Source organism: Malaclemys terrapin, chromosome 2, assembly GCF_027887155.1.
Source record: "Malaclemys terrapin pileata isolate rMalTer1 chromosome 2, rMalTer1.hap1, whole genome shotgun sequence".
NCBI classification, from domain to species: domain Eukaryota; kingdom Metazoa; phylum Chordata; order Testudines; family Emydidae; genus Malaclemys; species Malaclemys terrapin.
Genome location: NC_071506.1, coordinates 273,029,492 through 273,052,943, shown reverse-complemented (window position 1 = coordinate 273,052,943; position 23,452 = coordinate 273,029,492). Strand labels below are relative to the sequence as shown.

General features: G+C 41.2%; 1 protein-coding gene across 1 annotated transcript in view; it reads left to right on the top strand.

Moving 5' to 3' along the window:
- LOC128833201 (sodium channel protein type 5 subunit alpha-like) overlaps nucleotides 1-23,452 on the top strand; it is a 327,478-nt gene that overhangs the window by 231,934 nt on the left and 72,092 nt on the right. The window contains exons 19-21 of the mRNA XM_054021226.1: nucleotides 610-730; nucleotides 14,121-14,275; nucleotides 16,623-16,796. Coding sequence (XP_053877201.1) covers nucleotides 610-730; nucleotides 14,121-14,275; nucleotides 16,623-16,796 — 450 coding nt within the window. The remainder of the gene's footprint in view (nucleotides 1-609; nucleotides 731-14,120; nucleotides 14,276-16,622; nucleotides 16,797-23,452) is intronic.

Genomic DNA, 23,452 nt, shown 5'->3' with positions numbered 1-23,452 from the left:
CTCTGCCCTTAAGAGTTTATAATCTAAACAGACAAGACAGGCGATGCTTCAGGAAAAGGGATTAATATACCCATTTTACAGATGAGGAACTGATATGTAGAGAGAGGCAGTGTCATCTTGGGCAAGCTTCTGAAAGTCCCAGACCCAGGAATGAAACCAGATCTTCTAATCAAGTACCTTCACCACTAGACCACATTTCCTCATAATAGGGTCGCATGCTCAGTTCCATTGCATGAGGTATGAGGAAAGGACATATGCCACAAAAAAATTGCTAGGGGTTCTCCCATGCTACATCTCAAGATATGATTATGTTACAAAAGAGAGCTTTATTTTAATGAATAGGTAAAGTTTTAAAATAATACCTCTCAAGTTTTATCTTATGAATAATTTTGTTGTAGATAACATGGTGATGGGCTGACAATAAACACACAGAGGAACAGGTAGAATTATTATCACAGATGATGGACGCTATATACAATGCATGGCAGTTTTTTCCTTTGGTATAATTTTTTGCTGAGATATTGTTCAGCTGAATTCAAAACTCAGCAGCTTCCTTAAGGGAAAATTGATCAATTTGTTTTCCTCATCTTTGCCCCTGTTGCCCACAAGCTTGATGAAATCAGTCTCTCTGAAGGCAGCACAGTGGATTTGGGAAATTCTGCAGAGCTACTGGAACAGATCCCCGAGCTGGCTGATGATTTAATGGAACCTGAGAAGTGTTTTCCAGAAGGTAAGGACCTGCTTACTTCACTGTGATTGTAAAGTGTAAAACATGTCTCCACATTAACACCAAGGTGTTCTGGCTACTTGCATTAGTATTTCACTGATGTACTTCATTTCACAGATACTGTTATGCTCCACACACATACGTAATAGGCAGCAGTTACTTGTTAACATTTGTCTGTGAATTTCTAAAGCCTGATAAGACTGGAAGCCTAAATTGCTGCATAGCTTTTAGCTTGATAGGCTTTCTGCATCATACTTTGTGCTGTGCAGCTTATTTTATGAAGTTGTTTTGACCTGGCTTTGTGTCTTCAAAGACGTGTGTGTGCTCAGAATTGGTACAGAACTAATCTGAGCTCACTGGAAGGTAATGGGTTAGTAGATACCACCTAGAAAGTTCATGATTCCCAGGGATTGATTTGTATTTATTTTCCTGGCTGCTTCTTACTGTTGTTTGAAAGTAACTAAAATGTATTGTAAAAGACATTAAGATTAGCATGCTCACCAACTTTGATCTGACAGATGGTATGATACAAACAGGGCATTCAAGTAAATTATATTAGATAGTATCCTAATGCTTTTATGTATCCATCTTTAATATCAAAATATGCCAGCATTTTACCAATTTAAACTCCACCCATCACTGAAATGCAGGGATAAAGCACAACAACTGTATTGAGAGCCCTTAGCTTTAGCTAAATCCTTGAGGGAAATGTCTCTCAAATGCGGTTTCTTCTCAAAGTGAGTTTCTATTCCAATTGATTTTTCAATTAGATTCCACAGTTCCATTAGTTCTTTGTGGGGGAAAGACAGTTAGGTGAATTTTAGTTAATCAATGAGTTATATTTCCTTGAAAATTCAAGGAGTATTATACTCCGAAACAGGGCAGCTCAGATGGGATCAGACAGGGATAATTCCCAGGGTATTTGAGAGCATGTGAAATCAGCAAAAATGTGTGTCTGAGTGTGAGAGAGATGATTGAATGAGGTAAGGGAGCCCTGCAGGGCTTACAAATGTCTCTAGGACCTAAATATTTTCTTGGCAGCTCTGCTTAAAAGCAATAGTCAAAGAGTAATGCAGTTAAGTGAAGATAGCATGTACTATGCTGCAGCTATTCCAGTCAATACAATAGATTAGATGTGGTGTTTCCATTCTCTCATAATAGACTTCTTATTGCAGCGAGTGAGCAGTGAGCCCTATTGCTTACTGCAAAGTTGCAATTATAATGGCACACAAAAATCCAACATTAAAAGAACATTATTACAGTTGCAAAATCAAGCACTCAAAAGTTAGGGGTGCCAAAATTAAGGTTCATGGTACAGTCTTTAATTAGAAGCTAATTCACGGCCATGAAAAACGCGTCATGGCCCGTGAAATCTGGTCTCCCTCCATGAAGTCTGGTCTTTTGTATGCTTTTACCCTATACTGTGCAGATTTCAAAGGGGGGAACAGCATTTCTCAAATTGGGGATTCTGACCCAAAAGAGAATTGCAGAGGGGTCAGAAGGTTATTTTAGCAGGGTCGTGGTATTGCCACCGTTACTTCTGTGCTGCCTTCAGAACTGGGTAGCTGGAGAGTTGCATCCATTGGCCAGGGGCCCAGTTCTGAAGGCAGCACTCCACCAGCAGCAGCACAGAAGGTTGGCAATACCATACTATGCCACCCTTACTTCTGCGCTATTGCCTTCAGAGCTGGGCGGCTGGAGAGTGGCAGTTGCTGACTGAGGGCCCAGCTCTGCAGGCAGCAGCGCAGAAGTAAGGGTGGCAATACCATACCAGGCCATACTTACTTCTGCGCTGCTGGTGGTGGCGTCTCTGCCTTCAGAGCTGGGATCCCCGCCAGCAGCTGCCACTCCCCAGCTGCCCAGCTCTGAAGGCAGCGCCGTCGCCAGGAGCAGCTCAGAAGTAAGAGTAACAGTACTGCACCCCCCCACCACAACAACCTTGTGACCCCTCCCCCAACTCGTTTTTGGGTCAGGATCCCTACAATTATAACACCATGAAATTTCAGATTTAAATAGCTGAAATCATGAAATGTATTATTTTTAAAATCTTATGACCATGAAATTCACCAAAATGGACCGTGAATTTGGTAGGGCCCTAAAGATAACTATACAAAATATTTTTTCCAGCGGACCCCTGCTTCATTCAGTAAATTAGTAATTATTTAATATTTCACCATCCTTTCTCCTCCTGAAGTTCCCAGCCTCGTTAACTATATATCTTCTAACATCTGCAACAAATTAGGCAGGAATGTACAAACAGCCACCTCTTTACTACACAACCCTGATTCTGAGAGCACCGTCCCTCAATATCATTAACAATTCTTAAAAAAAAAAAAAAAACAGAAATCCTTTCATATGGAATCATATAGCTCCACTCAGGTCATCAGCTCGTTTTGAACATTGTTTTGAACATCCACCACACAGACCTCTGCCACTTAAGCTAACACAGTAACTGGTAGCAATAGTAAGCTATCATCTGCTCTGTGGATCAGCACTAGAAGAGGATGAGAGACAGGCTTTGCCAGTTGTGAAACCACTATATGCTGTCCGCAGATGAATGTAGAATGTTGACCAAAACTATCTGTGAATTTGATATGACTATTTAAATTTGAACAAGAGAGGATCCCTGCAGAATACCCTACAGCTCAGAAGTTGGGGCATTCAGCTTCAGCATGCCAGACACAAGTTCAAATCCCTCCTCTTCATTAGGCAGAGGGGGAATTGAACTGTTTTGTTTCATCAAGAAAACCAAAAAAATTGCGATTTGGTTCAGTCCAAAATTAATTTTTTTTTTCTTCAGCCAGTGGGTCATTCTTACGGCCAGTTAGTGTGAAAGCAGCATCCACTCAGTGCCAGCTATGCACCTTCACATGTAAATTTCCCAGCTACAGACTCTTTAAACTTAGCAGTAGGCTCAAAAAAATCTTCAGAGGAATTGCTGGAGTGGATACCTTGCTCAGCAAGCACTTAGTACCAACTAACAATATCTCCGTTTTGTTTTGCTTAAATAATAAACTTCCATGAAAGTATATGACATCCACAACCTGATGTTTCAGAAACAATTAGAGTAGATATCATAGCTGGATAATTCAGTGGCAAGGTGAAATAAATCTGAATATCATCTGAATAGCAATGAAAACTCAAGTCACAATCCCTAATAATTGCAGCTAGTGGCAATTTTTAAATACAAAAGAGAAAAGGGGCCTCAGATACATCCCTGAAAAACACTGCAGCACAAATCAACTGGCCCATCAAGACTGTCACCAGATGATGTTTCAAGTATGAATAAAACCAAGCCAAGGCCAACAAAAGACTCTGAACATGCCAACAGGATACAGTGATTAACAGTGTCAAATATTGCCAAGAGGTCCAAAGAAACTAGAATAGAAAGAGACCCGGATAGGTTGCATTCAGTTGACTGTTGGGTGCCTTCCACACAACAATCTTTGTGTTATGGTGCAGTCTTAAATCTGGGAGAGAAAAAGTTAGTAGTTGACTTTGAATCAGATGGAAAGCACCAGATTTGAGAGTGGGCTGAAGTCAGACATCTCCTCAGCTACTGAAATTGGCTTCTCCCACATAGGCATTATTATTATAACATGTTTAAAATGTGATGGAACAATTCAAAATTAAATGGATACATTCACAACCTTTTATTTTTAAATGCCCTCCAAGAACAGAATAGGGGTGGAGGGAATCCGTAGTCTGCAAACCCATTTGCACTGAACCACATGGGTAAATTGTGGCTTTGTAACAAGCCCACGTATGCATTATCCTAAGAGCAGATCGGGACACAGATTGTGATTTAGAGACACTTTTCCTGGATTTGGGGGTGGAGAGGAAATTACCCTGTGCCAGCCACTGTCTGGCACAGCCTACAGCCCCGGATGTGCCAGTACAGCTGTGCTAGCCAGTGCATTTATTGAGCAACGACTCCCCCCAGTCCTGTCCACATGCATGGGAGGGAGAACATAGTGGGTCTCTGCAGACAATTGGGAGTGCCTTGTACCCCACCTCCTCTCCTGCACAGATGCGCAGGACTGGCCATAATCTGGCCCATAGCAACGCTGCTTGGAAAAAATATGTTATCGCAGAGTTCTAAGTATATGACTATAGAAGTTTATACTTTGGGGGAGTTCTCTGGCCTATGTTGTATTTGAGGTGCGATTAGATTATGACAATGATCCCTTCTGACCTTGGAATCTATGAATCAGTGAATCACATCAATACTGGTACATCCTTACATGTTCTACAGCAGCCCAAACGTCTTCCTCAAATATAGTCAACTTTTATTGGGTTGAAAAGTGAGTGTAATTAGGACCTTATGCCAAAAGGTAACTACAAAATGGCTTTAATTTAAATATATCAATAACCAAATATATTCTACCAAATATTACTCAAGTGCAGGTTATTCTGTGCCATATCATGCAAGAAATTAATCTGTTTTCTTTATTTACAACAGATAATCAGCATCCCAGTCCAACGGATGCAGTTTTGACTGTTGTATTTGTATTTAAAAGTATTTCTGGGTATTAAATAACTGTGGATTTTTGACAAAGGGTCTACAGAAAGCCTCAGTGTCATTACAAATCAAGTTTTTAGTGTGAACCTCATGCTTGTGTTTTAGCCTCTAAGGTAATATATTAATATAATAAAGCTCACTCTAATGAAGATACTTGTATCAGAATGTACAAAGGTAGTGAGACTGGGTCTGATAGATCCATAGTTTCTCGTTCCCTTAACAGGAGATTTGCACATTGGAAAACTTGAATGCAAAACAGAGAATATTTACACAAGCTGCACTGGAAATTTGCTATTGCTTTTCCATAATTCATTTGTCGTTATTGCAGACATGTGAGTAAGAGCTTTCTCTCTCACAATCTAGCACTGCCTTCTACCTGTACCTGCAGAGAAGTCTGATGTATAGGATACATCACACTCTGCTCACAAGAAAGCTATTGTCAGGTCACAAATTTAGCATTATGTAATTTATGATTTCACTACAGGAGACCACAGTGGGCGAAGGGAATAACTCAGTAGTTATGAAAAGCAGGGAAAAGGTAAATGACATTATGTTAGACTGATGCATTTGGAAATGTTCCCAGGTGAAAAGGTCCCTCTTTTAGTCAGAAATTACATGCACTGTTCAGATATGAATTGAAAACACAGCCATTGTTCTTGGGCCAAATTCACCACTATACAAACCAGTGTAACTGTATTGATTTAACAGGCACTACCTTACACTAGCAATGGATTTGGCCCTCTCTGAGGTTCTGATTCTGCCACTCCATGCTTAAACTACTCTATGGGAAACCAATGAGGCAGCAGGGTATATGCCCAGAGAAAGAAATGTAGGTGCCTCAGGAACTTTTACCTCAAAAACTTTATTTAGCTGTCTACGGGGTTAGGTGGCAGGTGCGTGGGAGTTTTATGAATACTAACGGTGCCTAAATCTGGGATTTAAGTGCCTAAAGTGTCAGTTAGGCCCCTAAGTCTCTTTGTGACTCTAGACCTAAGTGCCTAAATCACTTTTGAAACTGAGGGTACATCTACACTACAGCGGGGAGTCGATTTAAGATACGCAAATTCAGCTACGTGAATAGCGTAGCTGAATTCGACGTATTGCAGCCGACTTACCCCGTTGTGAGGACGGCGGCAAAATCGACTTCTGCCGCTTTTTGTCGGCGGCGCTTACTACCACCTCTGCTGGTGGAGTTGGAGCGCCGATTCGGGGATCGATTGTCGTGTCCCAACGGGACGCGATAAATCAATCCCCGAGAGGTCGATTTCTACCCGCCGATTCAGGCGGGTAGTATAGACCAGACCTGAGACATAGGCTTCTACAGCATTAAGGCATTTTTGCAAATGTTTCCCTTAGGTCTGGTCTATACTACCCGCCTGAATCGGCGGGTAGAAATCGACCTCTCGGGGATCGATTTATCGCGTCCCGTCGGGACGCGACAATCGATCCCCGAATCGGCACTCTAACTCCACCAGCGGAGGTGGTAGTAAGCGCCGCTGACAAAAAGCGGCAGAAGTCGATTTTGCCGCCGTCCTCACAACGGGGTAAGTCGGCTGCAATACGTTGAATTCAGCTACGCTATTCACGTAGCTGAATTTGCGTATCTTAAATCGACTCCCCCCTGTAGTGTAGATGTACCCTTAATCTTGTTCCTAGTGTTCCTAATGGACAGATATTCACATGACACAAATCGCCATCACTACTCACCCTTTTAGCAATGTCAGCCAGAAGAATAGAATGGCTGTGGAGAGGGAACTAGCCTTTTGCCCCCAGACAAGGCTTAGGAATGAAACATTGATGGGGTGGAACCTTCCTTTGCTCAAGCTGTACCTGATCTGTAAAGAGGTAGAGGACTTTAGTTTCCTTTACCCTCAAACTGGCATCTTTTACCAACACTAAATTCTTTTCAAATATTTTATTAATGTAATGTTTTTAAAATTGGACCTGGAATTGATCCAAGTACCAGAATGAAACTATACAAGGAATAGTCTGGGCTGGGCTTGTGCAGAGCTCTGTGTGCTGGAGACATTTGGAGGTGGGAGGAATTTAAGCTGAAATGGTCAAGAGGGTACTGCAATCACGTCACAGCTGCTTGCCTACTGCAGGATTCCCTCAGTGGAACTTTCCCCATTGACATGCCCCGGCAGGTCCCTTTTATGGCTGACCCTGCCCCCTTTCCAAGTACATCCTTTCCTTCCCACCTCTTGATGACTATCATTTCTATGTGCAGTAACACAGCATTCCAGAACATTGCAAGATAGCCTGAATTGTTTTGTTTGACCATTTCTTTTACACTTCAGATGTAAGTTAGTAACCTACACCATCTTTTAGCTACTGAAGGATTTGGCATATCATATTTTATTACCTTAGGGACTGATCATGCTTCCATTGAACTTAGTAGCAAAAGTTCCTTTGTCTTCAATATTGGGAGCAAAATTGGGGTCTGTATCTTGCTTTTCAGAACCACAGTAATTTCTAGGGCATGTCTTCTCTAGGAAATCTTATTGTATGTTAAGTAGTCTAATTAATTGACATGATGCTGGCGGATCATCGTTGACAAGGTAAATTATGGTCAGCTCCTCACAGTCATGAATTCCTACTGAAGACAAACCTGACGATGCAAGAAACAAGCTTTTTAAACCAGAGAGATGGGTTTGTCCATTCCCATTTACACCAATCTTTCTGGCATAGCAGATGATTGTCAAGATTGCTAGCAAAGGCCAGTGTGTTGAAGGATGGCAATAGTTGTCTGTGTCTCAGTTTAGGACAACTGTACCTTTATTCTCCCTTGGATGGTCCAGCAAGGACACCCGTTCATAGGTTTCTGACTCCCCAGCCATTGCCTGTCTTGGAAAACACATGTCTCTCTTCCTCTTGACTCGGGTATTTCCAGGCTGCAAAGCCTCCTGCCTACACTGTGAAATCCCCAGCAAAGTCAGACTGCCTAAGCCAGCCTGCTTTACTTTTTTTCTCTCAGAGATAGTAAACGGGGTAGTTGCCCACAGTTAAGCAGTCACACTTTTAGTACTTTCTAAGCAAGCACATTTATTCTTGAGATAAAAGCATTACAAAGAAAACGTGTTTAAAACAATGAAAGAACCTACACGTGTGCTAATAATCTTACCAGAAATCACCCCCTCCCCCCATCCAAAAAGGGCTCTGGCCAGTGAACCGAGGCCAAATCCCACCCAGGGGTTTTCCTGTGCTTAACAGTTCATCACTACTTTTGCTCAGAACATGAACACTCACAAATCTGTGAGTTACTTCTTTATACAGTTTTGAGGTCTTTGATCTATCCCCATGTAACAGGTGATCTGCAGACAAAAGGTCTTGCAAAGGTTAAAAGGTTGAGATCTTGCTTAATTGGAGTAGTGGTATTTGCATACCCCTCCACCTAGAGATTTCCTGGGAAACCTACTTAAATAAGAGTTCACTCTTGTGTCAGCCCATTGTTTAAAAGAATCCATTCGAACTCATAACATTTCCCAAGGTTTACATGAGTCATGTCTCCTAAACAAGTTACATACAATCCCAGAACAATACATAAACATTTTCATTTTAATATAGTGAGCTCATAAGATACTTAAACTTACTTAACATAAGAGCAGAAGAGCTGCCCTACTGGGTCTGACCATGGTCCATCTTCCCCAGTATTCTGTCTCTAACAATGCCTGAGAAGTGTACAGAACAGGGCAATTTTCGAGTGATCCACCTCTGGTTTACACTTCTGGCTTCCAGTAATCAGAGGTTTAGGGATGTTCCGATGATGAGGTTGAATCCCTGACAATCTTGGCTAAAAGCCATTGATAAATCGATCATACCTCAACTTACCCAGTTCTTTTTTTAACTCAGTTATACTTTTGGCCATCACTACATCCCATAGCAATGCGTTCCACAGGTTAGTTGTCCATTGTGTGAAAAAGTACTTCCTCTTGTTTGTATTTAACCTGCTGCCCATTAATTTCATTGGGTGACCCTTGGTTTTTATATTGTGTGAAAAGGTAAATACACTTCTTTCTTCACTTTTTCCACACCATTCATGATTTTATAGACCTCTGTCATATCCTCTCTCAGTTGTCTCTATTCTAAGCTGAACAGCCCTAATCTTTTTCATTTCTCCTAGTATGGAAGCTGCTCCATACCACTGACTATCTGTGGCAGGGCTCTGTAGGGAAAGCCCTACTCAGCTCCTGCCACTCCAGACCAATCAGGGGAAATGGGTTGGGGCTGGGCCACTAGCTAGGACTGGCCTGGAAACTGGCCGCACCTGCCAGCCTCGTTAACAGGGGCTAAAAGCTTGGGTGAAAGTGAGTACGGGGGGGGAGGGGAGTCTGGAGACCAGGAGGGGACAGTAGGCTCAAAAGGAGCCAGGAACCTGCTACCCCATTGCCACTGTGGCCTGTGCTAGGCCAAACCTCTAAATAATCTGTAAATAGTTGGAGCTTGATGGTGGGGACCGGATACAGGAATAAACAGCATGGATGTTGCACCAGCTTGAAGTGGTCCTGACTCATTGGGGAGCAGGGCCAGGAGGCTGAACCCAGCGTGGCGCAGAGAGCACCCATTACCCCATCCTTGTTGCCCTTCTCTGAACCTTTTCAAGTACCACTATATCCTTTTTGAGGTGGGGTGACCAGAACTTGACCCAGTATTCAAGGTGTGGCTGCACCGTGGATTTCTATAGTAGTATTATGATATTTTCTGTCTAATTTTCTCTCCCTTTCCTAATAGTTCCTAACATACCGTTAGCCTTTTTGATTGCTAATGTGCATTGACCAGATGTTTTCAGAAAACTATCCACCGTGACTCCGTGATCTGTTTCTTGGGTGGTAACAGCTAATTTAGACCCCATCATTTTGCATATATAGCTGGGATTATGTTTTCCAATGTGCATTACTTTGCATTTATGAACATTGAATTTCATCTGCCATTTTGTTGGCCAGTCACCCAGTTTTGTGAGATCCCTCTGTAACCGCTTGCAGTCTGCTTTGGACTGAACTATCTTGAAGAATGTATCATCTGCAAACTTTGCCACTTCACTGTTCACCCCCTTTTCCAAATCATTGAGTATGTTGAACAGGACTAGTCTCAGTTCAGCTTTTTAGGAGACACTGCTGTTCACCTCTCTCCATGATGAAAACGGCAAACTGCAGCCACTGGGAACTGCGGGCAGCCGTGCAAAGGTAAACAATCTGTCTTGTGGCCCGCGTGCCGATTACCCTGACGGGCCGCATGGGGTTGCCCACCACTGATGAAAACTGACCATTTATTCCTACTTGTTGTTTCCTATCTTTCAACCACTTACTAATCCATGAGAAAACCTACCCTCTCATCCCATGGCTACCTAGGGCACGTTTACACTTAAAATGCCGCATCAGCGCAGCTGCACCGCTGTAGTGCTTTAATGAAGATGCTCTAAGCTGAGGAAAGAGAGCTCTCCCATCATCTTAGTTAATCCACCTTCTTGAGAAGCAGTAGCTATGTCGGTGGGAAAAGCTCTCCCGCCAAAATAGCACTGTCTACATGGGGTGTTAGGCTGGGATAAGTACGTTGCTCAGGGATATGGATTTTTCACACCCCTGAGCAATGCAGTTATACCGATATAGGTCTGTATTGTAGACCAGACCTTAGTTTTAATAAGAGCCTTTAATAAGGGACTTTATCAAAGACATTCTGAAAATCCAAGTACAGTACATAGACTGGATCACCCTTATCCACATGCTTGTTGACTCCCTCAAAGAATTATCATAGATTGGTGAGGTATGACATCCCTTTACAAAAGCTGTGTTGACTCTTGCCCAACAAATTGTGTTTTTCTGTGTGTATGATGATTCTATCCTTTATAATCATTTATATCAGTTTTCCCGGTACATTAGACTTACCAGCCTGTAATTCCCAAAATCTCCTCTGGAGTCCTGTTTAAAACTCCGTGTTACATTAATTACCTTTCAGTCATCTGGTATAGAGACTGATTTCAGTTACAGGTTACTACAGTTCTGCAATTTCATTTCTGAGTCCCTTCAGAACTCCTGGTGAATACCAACAAGGAGTCTGGTGGCACCTTAAAGACTAACAGATTTATTTGGGCATAAGCTTTCGTGGGTAAAAACCTCACTTCTTCAGATGCAGTGAGGTTTTTACCCATTTCGCTTATGCCAAAATAAATCTGTTAGTCTTTAAGGTGCCACCAGACTCCTTGTTGTTTTTGTAGATACAGACTAACACGGCTACCCCCTGATACTGGTGAATACCATGATTTTGGTTACTTGTTACGGTTTAACTTATCAATTTGTTTTAAAACCTCTTCTACTGACACATCAATTTGGGACAGTACTTCAGATTTGTCACCACAAGAGAATAGCTGTGATGTGGGTATCTCCCCCATATCCTCTACAGTGAAGACTGATGCAAAGAATTCATTTAGCTTCTCTGCCTTGGTCTTGTCTTTCTTGAGTGCTCCTAGAACACCATTGTCGTCTAGTGGCCGCTCTGCTTGTTTGGCAGACTTCCTGCTTCTGATGTACTTAAAAAAATTCTTATTGATAGTTTTTTCATCTTTAGCTAGTTGCTTCTTGTCCTGCCATATTATACTTGTACATTTTACTTGCCAGAGTTTGTGCTCCTTCCTATTTTCTTGTTTAGGATTTGACTTCCAAATTATAAATGATGCCTTTTTGCCTCTAACAGCCTCCACTACTTTGCTGGTTAGTCATGGTGGTATTCTTTTGGTTCTCCAACTGTCTTTTTTGATTTGGGATATATATTTAGTCTGAATCTCTATTATGGGGTTTTTAAGTGGCCTCCATGCTGCTTACAGGCATTTTACCCTTGTGACTGCCATTTTTATTTTCTGTCTAACTAGCATCCTCATGCTTGTGTAGTTCCCCTTTTTAAAGTTAAATGTCACTGTGATAGTTTTGTTTTGTTTTGTTTTTTAGTATTTCCCCCTCTACAAGGTTGCTAAATTTCATTACATTGTGGTCACTATTATGGAGCAATTCAGCTATAGCTACCACTTGGACCAGATCCTGTGCTCCACTTAGGACTAAATCAAGCATTGCCTTTCCCCTTGTGGGTTTCAGGACTAGCTGCTCCAAGAAGCAGTCATTTATGATGTTTAGAAATGTTATCTCTGTGTCATGCCCTGAGGCAACATTTATCCAGTCAACAGAGGATAGTTGAAGTCACACATTATTAATGAGTTTTCTGGCCTCTCTAACTTCCCTTAGGCTTGGTCTACACTAAACCCCCAAATCGAACTAAGGTACGCAACTTCAGCTACGTGAATAACGTAGCTGAAGTCGACATACCTTAGTTCGAACTTACCGCCGTCCAGACGCGGCAGGCAGGCTCCCCCGTCGACTCCGCGTACTCCTCGCGGCGAGCAGGATTACCGGAGTCGATGGGGAGCACTTCTGAGTTCGATTTATCGCGTCCAGACTAGACGCGATAAATCGAACCCAGAAGTTCGATTGCCTGCCGCCGAACCAGCGCAGTACGTATAGACAAGCCCTTAGATCCCTTAGTATTTCACAGTCACTATCATTATCCTGGTCAGGTGGACAGTGTATATTTCTACTACTGTACTCTTAACATTCACTAAGGTTTGTCCAGGAAATTGCCATACCTGTTACACTTTATTTTAGGTAGTTATATGGACCTTCTTTTCTATAGTATCTGAGTGCTTCACAATCTTCAATGTATTTATCCTCACAACACCCCTCTGAGGTAGGAAAGTACTATTATCCCCCTTTTACAGATAGGAAACTGAGGCCCGGAGAGTCAAAGGGTTGTCTACATTTGAAAGGAAGGTTCTCTCGTCACAGCAGGTAATCCACCTCCCTGAGGCTAGGTCTACACTATCTCTTGGGGATCGAATTATCGCGTCTCGTCGGGACGCGACAATCGATCCCCGAATCAACGCTCTTACTCCACCAGCGGAGGTGGGAGTAAGCGCCATCGACGGGGAGCCGCGGAGGTCGATTTTGCCGCCGTCCTCACAGTGGGGTAAGTCGGCTCCGATACGTCAAATTCAGCTACGCTATTTGCGTAGCTGAATTTGCGTATCTTAAATCGACCACCCCCTCCCGCCCCCCGTAGTGAAGACCTGCCCACAGAGGTGGTAGCTAGGTCGATGGAAGAATTCTTCCGTCTACACAGGGACATAGGTGGGCTTAACTACGCTGATCAGTTATGTGGATTTTTCAGACCCCTGAGCGACATAGTTATAACCTAATTTTCTAGTGAAGGCCAGGCCCAAGTGACTTGCGCTAAGTCACACAGGAAACCTATGCTAGAGCACATTTGAACTCAGATCTCCCAAGTTCTAGGCTGGTATCCTAACCACTGGGCCACACTTTCTGTCTGAGGCCTGAGACCTTTGTGCTTTGGAACAGCCTACGCTCATCTCCCTTTGATCAGATTATCTTTGTCTTTTTTTTAATTAATAACTTCTGTGGTACCTTAATGCCAGGAATCTGCCCTCACCAAAGCTGAGAATGGTATTGAGAGTACTAGTAATACACCACCAAGAATTATTAGACTGATCCTGCTACACTGTTTGTGTCCAGACAACATAGCATGATAGGCCTGATAGCACTGGTAAAACATTACCAGTACTCCCTACACTATTAAAAACTAGTGGAAGGATGCTCTTGAAAGAACTGGCATCTTTAAATGGTTTGATAGTTCTTTAGTATTGGAGTAGAAGCAGGAGTAGATAAGGAGAAATGGAGAAGAGGATGACAGAAAAGAGAAAGAGGAAAGAGTTTACGGCGTCTCGGAGCTTTCTAATATTCCCAGATCTGAGAAATACACATGGTGGTCCCTTGGCATTAAATATTCTTGACTGTTTTTTTTTTCCTCTTTCAGTCTGTGTCCGATTCTTCCCTTGCTGTTCAGTGGACACCACAACATTTTCAGGCAAAATTTGGTGGAGGCTGAGGAAAACCTGCTACAGAATAGTTGAACACAACTGGTTCGAAACTTTCATCATATTCATGATTCTGCTGAGCAGCGGCACGCTGGTAAATTTAGCATAATCTCTCATTAGGTTTAAAGTGTATGTGTATCTAAAGGAAAGAGATGATGGGCTAGTTACATTCCACTTCAGGAAAACTCACCCCTTACTGCTTGTTTCCCTAAAGATGATTAGTTTGGGAATAAAACTTGTCTTATCCGTTGGTAAATTCACCGTCCTGTCTCAACATTTTACAAAGATATTTACTAAAAACTTAGGTCCAGACCCTTCCATTCTTACTCCCATGCAGTAGTACTTTACTCCATGAGTAGTCCAATGGCAGCCAAACACCACATAAGTTAGGGGATCTCAGAGATGGCGCAGTAGTTGTGAAGATTGTCTTCCTCATGTGTCGATTTCTTGAGGACCGGACTGTTGCGTTCCAAAGGACTGTTCGGAGGTCACCCTTTGCTGGCTTTCACTAGCTCAGAGAGACACGAATCTCTTTCTTAAGGTGTGACCCAGATGTTCCTGAGAGCATGGGGTTCAGAAGCAGGTCCAGGAAGGTCGGGCCCACCTTCCCTTTCACTTATGCTGCGGGGGGGGGGGGGGGGGGGAGAGATCTGAAAATATTTTTTTCTGTTGTAACATGGGGTTCCAGTATGGAAAGGATTGAGAACCACACCTTTATTACTTCCATACATGTGATGTTACCAAACTCAATCAGGCCTGGCTGGATGATTATTGCCCTGAGTTCTACTTTGGGATCCCCTGCCACAGAGGTTTCACCCCAGACTCCAATGATCTTTTATGCAAAGTAGGATGAGAATCTTAATTGCTGCCTTTGGCTGTTCAGAATGCTAGCATTCGACTTTTGGCCTATGTGTATTGGGCTGATTAACCAGTTTGCTATCTGGAACAATTATACAGGCTCTGTGTACATGAACTGGCTTTGGAATTGATCACTGTATCATTCATTCATCCCCAATTTTTCTTTCCCTTTTGTGTTCCCCACAGTCCACATTCAGGTAAAAAAAGATCAGCACATTTGTGATTGTTCATTTAGGCCCTGATCCTGTAAGCACTTATGCACATGGGTGACTTTACACATGTGAGGAACACTACTGAAGTCAACGGGACTCCTCACAGATGTAAAGTTAAGCATATGCAGATGTCTTTGCAGGATGGGGGCCTTATTTTGTTATTTAGAAACAACGTGCTAAAAACTCTCCGTCAGGCTAACGAACACTAAACCAGTTCAGACACAAGAGAGTCTTGTAAATTTAGAATATAAAATATCAGTGTCCTACTGCTTGATGTCTGGTTAATTTAAAAATATTTTCTCAGGGAAAAAAAGTTAAATTATGAGCATAACCCTATGTATTTATTTTATTTTTGCCATGCCTATTATTTCATATCTTAATTAGATTTTGAATGGGGTAGTAATAGTTTTCCCTGGCTCTGTGCAGCATAGCACTTTTTCCTTGGATCTCAAAACATTTTACAAATGTTAAGTAAACCTATCAACATGCCTGGGAAAGAAGTATTATGTTCCCCAATGTACAGCTGTGTGAACTAGAAATAAGTGTTAACTAGCTTAGCCAAGGTCACATAGCAAATCAGTGATAGGGCAAGGAATAAAATGAGAAATCACCGTAGTTACCTGTCCCCTGCTCTATGCTCTATTCCTTAAAAAACATGGTCTCCTAGAGTCAAGGGGGCATATGATAATGCATTGATAATACTGGTGTAAAAACTATTGGGACTTGATCAGATTGAATATACTGTTTGGACTGTGCTGGGGAAATCTGAAATATGGTTGTGGGACACTTTGTAATAAATTAACCCTCTAAAGAGCTATTAATACTCAAAAAGTCTGTGTGGAGTTTATTTGAGAATCCCCTTGAAGAAGAAGGAAACTGAGGCAGGGCATCTCCAGAGCACCTCAGGCCACGAGGTGGTGCATGGGAGGTGGTCACTCAGTTACAGGGATTTTCAAAAGTGCTTAAGGGATTTAAAAGCACAACTCCTGTTGCCACATCAGTGCTTTTGAAAATCTCCCCCAAAATCAATTTACTGTATAAAAATAAAGGGAAATGAATACAGCCTTCATGCCTAGGATTTCCTTCTATTTAACAGTCAGGTTATCCAGAAAAGACACCTCCATTACGTAAATCCTAATATTTCTGCTTGGACACCAAGATACAGTTTTAAGTGCAACTTCATAATGAACAGTTGCCTACAGGAAAACAGACAGTTACTCATTACAATTTCAAAATACAAAATATACATTTACTGTGGCTTCTGGTATAAGTGACATCAAATCAAACAATACTGTAGACTTGCACTATAATATGAACATTTTCCACTGCAGTACTGCAGAGCAGTTCTAAAGCGATGCTTTGTACTTCCAGGCATTTGAAGATATTTACCTTGAAGAGAGAAAAAACATTAAAACCCTGTTGGAATATGCTGACAAAATTTTCACTTACATCTTTGTCCTGGAGATGCTTCTGAAATGGGTGGCTTATGGCTTCAAGAAATATTTCACCAATGCCTGGTGTTGGCTTGACTTCCTAATTGTAGATGTAAGTAGCCCTTTTGAAATATTATGTTCCTTGTGTTGATTATGCAGCATGCAGGAATGTAGATGAAGTTAGTTGACATTCAAATTCATGGTGATGACTTAAAATATTTACAAGCTGTTATGACTGACAACTCCTTTCAATGCCAAACAATCATCAGAAGTACCTATGTGAATTCATTTGCCATAGAGAAATCTCAGTGTAGCATAATAGCAAACATATAATTACATTTCCCTTTCAACCTTATTGGCGTAAATTAAATGACCTTCATCTCTTAATGTTAACCAGGTTCCCTCTCTGTCCTGTTACGTCTGCCAATACTTGCACTTGTAAAATGACAGGCATCGTTCTGAGGGTAAGACGCAACCTTACATGAACCTAGATGTATAATGCAAGGCTTGTTATCTCATTGAGCATCCTCTGGCAACCAGCGTGCCAAAATGAAAAGCAGCTTCATATCATTACACGGAGGTGTTACTGTGCTAATTTAAGTCACACTTCATTTTCAGCCATAAGAACTCACTCTGTCTCTTAGCATTTCACATCTCATTCCACACTCCAGGCTTGCACCAGGTCTGGTTACCTCTGACTGGGCAGCACATGACCTCAGCCCACTAGGCTTTCAGCAGATTAGAGAAGCTATCCCCTGGCATGGTTTCCTGGGGAGGCTGCCAGAGGTACATAACAACATGTTCGGTACCATCTTCCAAGTATTTACAAGTGAAGGAGTCCAGGAGATGAAGGCATGAAAAGTTTTCTAGGACTGAAAGTGGTTTCTCCAGGGCAAAGTCTTACAAAAGAATCTGACTCCCTCATGCCTTCAGATATTGAAATTCGCTGTTCTTAGTTTTCCTGAAAGGGAAATACTTAAAACTAGACAGCAAGGCCGAAAAAAGGCAAGCCCACGCTACAAGAATGATAGATCCAGATTTTTACCCTTTCTTCCCCTCAAGTTCAGGGTCTTTGGGTGCTAGTTACAGATAAGGACCAGCTGCAAACCATGTAGATCCCAAAGTACCAGAGTGCTTGGATGTGGGCTTTGAGCCTATATTTGCAGCTTATGAACATGGCTGGTGAATTCACTTAAGACTAAATACACTGAGCCAAGGCTTCTATTTTTTTACAGATGAGCCGGAATTTTTAATTAGATTGTATCAAAAATGGGTTAATTGTCGCAAGTATCTCCTTGGTGCTCTTACTAGCTTGACGTATTTGTGCCAAAGGCTGGTGAAGCTCTACACACATGTCATGTATTTACTTTTAACAAATGCTGTTTTTCCATTTTACACCAAAACCTTGTGTCTAGGGATAACTGTACTTTCTTTGACCCCAATCCAAAAAAGCACTTCATTGGGGCTAGTCAAGTGTTTAATGTTATGAAAGTGCTTATATGCATTGCTCGATCAGGGCTTCCTTAGAGCTTTAATAGATTTCATCAGGTTCATTAAATTATACCTCTCTCTTTTCCTCCTATATATTCTGAGAAACCTTGTAAAGAGAATGAATTTATTTTTCACAGAATTGCTATAATGACAGAGCAAGGCATGGTTTAATGGTTTGACCACCAACTCCTGAGTTATAATCCTAAGAATGGCTTCCATTGTGGCTTTGGTCAAGTCACATAACATTTCTGCCTTGGTTTCTCCATCTGCAGAATGGGGATAACAGGAATTACCCTTTCATGGGTATTACCTTCATGGGCATTCGGAGGATTAATTTCAGAAATCAATGTCTGTAAAGTGCTTTGGAAAATAGGCAGTACCACATGAGTGCTGAGTATTATCATTACTATAAACAGAAGTTCTTAGTAAGAAGAATTGCAATTTGCACATCGAATGCATTGGAACAATTTGGAGCTTTAATGTGGCTTCATTATAAACAGTTTCAAATGAGTTTCACAGTTGTTATTAATACATACGTATTATAGTATTACATGTGTAGCATTTAATTAATATCAAAGGGAGTAAAACTGAGCACCCAAGCTAAAATTCTGTCCTCCATGTGGAAACCTCTCATTTAATAAGAGTGACTTGTGAATCCAAAGTCAGCATCTGACCCAGAAAGTTTATGTACAGTTTATGTATTACAGAAAGTTTATGTATTATCCCTTTGAATAATGGGGTTTGTACATGTAACACTATGTCACACTGAACATTTACTCTCAAGTCTTTCTGGTTATCTAGACATTTTGGTTTCTTAAAATATATTTTAAGTTTTGCTTTTGCAAATCCATTTAGTTAACCAAAAATTGCTTCTTAGTTGAGACACTCAAATTACTTAACTGACCCAAGGAAGTCACTTGTCTATAGAGTTCCCAGTTGACAGCTTTTCCTCTTGCATCTTTCTGATCCCCAACTCATTTTCTGATGATGTTTATGAAAGTCCTGCATTATTTTTTGAAGATTTTAACAGATGCTCCTCTACAGGCTATATTGTTTACCCACGCTGTATGACTCTGAATTGGCACAGTGACATGCTCTGATTTTCCTATGCAATTTTTTCCTTTTAATTTTAATTTCTTCTGTCCTTTGAGAACCAAATCTACAGCCACTGAACTGAGTCAGGGACTGAAAGGATGAATTAACTGTTCCAAAGAAACAGATGAGCCATTTGTCTGACTTTCTCAATTGTATTTGTTGTTCAGAATTAATCATTTAACAATTATTGATTTGCCAATTGTTCATGAGCAGTTTATTGTCGATATTCAAAATTCAAGGTGTGTTGGCTGATTTTTCATTGGAGATGTCAGTCACATGGTATCATCTGTGTTTTCTGGTTGTATTAATGTAACTCTTACAATCAATTTTCCAATACTGACACAACCAGTTTAGAATTTTCTTTCAGCAAATATTCACTGATATTCACTTAAAATTCTATTTCTACAAACATTTCTGCTAGGAAATTAGCTTACTAGAATCTAAATGATAAGAACACAAAGGGGACATAAATCATGTCCCGTGCATTATTTAAGCAAATATTTGAGGGATATTTTTGAGGTACTTTTTCAGCTCTGTGACAGATCTTTGACACTGATTTGTGCCTATGGAAGAGCAATGACTATCTCATAATTGTGGATTAGTAAACTAGATTCTGGATATCAAAGCCTGGACACCAAAAATTCCACAGTAATTGACATACTGGAGGCTATTTTTGCCAGAAATAGAATCCTGAAGGATGATCTCTGATAATGGGCCTCAAAACATCTGAAAGGAATGTGCCAATTTAACAAAAAAAAAAGGGGGGGTTTAAACACATTGCAATACAATAAGACCATGTTAACAGCATAGCAACAGATTTGTTGGGGAAAATGGCCAAAGAGCAAAATGCACACTCATTAAAACCTAGGACTGATGGGAAGGACCTTTCCAGGAGCCTACTCAAATACTGAATACACCTACCTAGTTTGCAAGTGTACTACTAAAGACAAATCTAATGCAGTCAACTTACAGTGAACATGGATTTTTGAGTGCACATGACGCAGGATGATGGCCAGTGTAAACTCACAGTTGATCTCAACTAGGAATATATTCAGAGATTGTAAAAGGACTGAAGCTTGAATAGGTGTGAATATCATTCTGATTTGCACCAGATAGACAGAAACAGTGTTTATGCCTCTTGTTCGGATATACATACCTATACTCACACAAAGAATAGCCATTTATACAAACGTTTATACAAACGAAAACTTAGAATCATAGAAAGGTAGGACTGGAAGGGACCTCAAGAGGTCAGCTTGTCCAATCCCCCGCAGTGAGGCAGGACCACATATACCTAGACCATCCTTGACAAGTGGTTGTCTAACATGTTCTTAAAAACCTCCAGTGATGAGGATTCTGCAATCACCCTTTGAAGCCTATTCCAGTGCTTAACTCTCTTTATAATTAGAACGTTTTCCCTACTATCTAACCTAAATCTCCAGTGTTGCATATTAATCCCATTACTTCTTGTCCTGCCTTCAGTGGATGTGAAGAACATATGATCATTGTCCTCTTAATGACAGCCCTTAATAAATATATTTGAAAACTGTTATCAGGTCCCTCCTCAGTCTTCTTTTCTCAAGGCTAAATGTTCCCAGTCTTTTTAACCTTTCCTCATAGGTCAGGTTTTCTAAACCTTGTATCATTTTTCTTGCTCTCCTCTGTGCTCATTCCAATTTGTCCACATCTTTTAAAGTACGGCACCCAGAACTGGACACAGGACTCCAACAGCGGCCTCACCACTGCAGAGTAGAGCAGACAGTTACCGCCAGGATGTTACAGCTGACACTCCTATTAACACACCCCAGAATAGTATTAGCCTTTTTTTTGCAACTGCATCACATTGCTGGCTCACATTCAATTTGTGATCCACTATAACCCCCAGATCCTTTTCAGCAGTACTACTGCATAGCCAGTTATTTCCCATTTTGTAGAGGTTCATTAGATTTTTTTTTCTTCCCAAATGTAGTACTTTGCACTTGTCTTTGTTGAATTTCATCTTGTTGATTTCAACCCAATTCTCCAATTTGTCAAGGTCATTTTGAATTCTAATCGTCTCCTCCAAAGTGCTAGCAACACCTCCCAGGGTGATATCATCCACAAGTTTTGTAAGCATACGTTCCACTCCATTATGCAAGTCATTAATACTGGATACAGGACAAACTCCTGTAGGACCCCACTAGATATAGCCCCACAGTTTGGCAGCAAACCATTGATAACTACTCTTTAAGTATGGTTTTTCAACCAGATGTGCACCCACCATGTAGTAATTGCATCTCAACCACATTTCCCTAGTGTTCTTATGAGAATGTCATGTGGGACTGTGTCAAAAGCCTTAATAAAATCAAGATATGTGACATCCACTAGGCCAATAACTCTATCAAAAGAAAGACATTAGATTGGTTTGGCATGACTTGTTTTTGACAAATCCATGTTTGCTATTACTTATAACTCTTTTATCCTCTAGGCTTTTACAAATTGATTGTTTAATAATTTGTTCCAGTATCTTTCCAGGTATAGAAGTTAGGTACTATATTTGTCCTTCTCCGGTCCTCTGGGACCTCACCCATCCTCCATGAGTTATCAAAGATAATACCAGATAGTTCCTTAAAGTACTCTAGGATATATTACATCAGGCCCTGCTAACTTGAGTACATCTAACTTATCAAAATATTCTTGTTCAAACATAGCAGATCAATAAAGGAGCATGAACATGGCCAAAGCTAGGAACTGTGTGGAATTCAAATAAATGTTTGTGAATGGTTTTTTTGAGGGTGTTTGCCCAGCTCTGTATGTAGGCATCCAGAAACAGCTGAAGATACAACAAAACCCTATGCTGTGAATTTTTACAGGAGCAGGTAGACTCCATCAACCATGTATGTTTTTGTAGTGCTTGATGTTCCTTTCAGTCATTTTCTCCAATCTAGTAACATTATCTCAGCCTTACCTAGTTTGAGTTTCAGCCAGCTAGCTCTAATCCATTCCCCAAGTTTTGTTGACACTGTATATGTCATTCCATTCCACTAGCAGGTACACACACAAAAAATGGCAGTCTAGAGACTGGTGTCATTCAAATACTTAGGGAACTTCAAGGTGTCATTCAAATAGTTAGGGAATTTCAATCAGTAACTTCTTCATTAACCATACCCCAATGGATCTGTGCACACATTGTACAAGGAGGGAACAGAACAGTACCCTCGAGAACCTTTCAAGAAAGACTTTTTGGAAAAGATGAATAATTGCCCTAATCTATCTCTGGGAATGCTTAAAAAAAAAGAGTAGTCACTTTTTCAACTTCTTATATCAGCACAGGCACATAATCTTCATCCATCTTCAGAAGATCATCAACCAGTCATCACCAATGCAGCTTCTGTAATATCATCATCATCATCATCACCCTGGCAAATCCCAAAAGACATGGTCTCCTTGCAGATTGAGCACCACCTACATCTCCTGCTAGGTCATTAAGGTGGTCTGGCTAGATATTCAGTTTATGTCCATAACTGGCAATCTTATCACACCTCCGAAGATTTTGGCACCCACATGATCACTAGCCGTGTGGCGGCAATCATTGGTAAACACTTTGGAATTTCTTGGTTTTCCATTTTAATAATATATCCATACCAAGAAAGCCACCAAAACCAAACATGCTGATGGAGGCAGTTGCTGGGTTTGGCTTTAAATATCCTCATTTCTGATCTTGTCCTGCCCCTTGATATGGAGCAGCTGATGGAGATAACAAGAATTGAAAACATCAGTACAATATTCTTCTGCTTTCATCAGTGCCCACAGTTAACTTCTGTGTGATAGAGTTGGTATAACTGCCATTCTATAGATTTGCAGCTTTGTAGCAAGCTTGATTTTGCAACATCCCCGTAGAGGCTGCTGAAGTACTGCCTGTGTCACTGCCCATATATTTGACAGTTGCCACCTGTTCGATGTCCGGCCCAGACAGGTTAATGCTGATCTGGTTGTAATCTAGAGGTTGCTTGATGGTAGTGACCAGGGACTGAGTTTTATCCAGCTTAAACACCAGACTATTGTGTGCTGCTTCTTACCCAACTAGATTGACCATCAGGTTTAGTAGTTCGCCAGACTGAGCCAACAAGACAATTTCATCAGTGTATTCAAGATCTTGAAGCAGAATGGTGTTCAGCTCAACATCACCAACAGCTGCTTCCT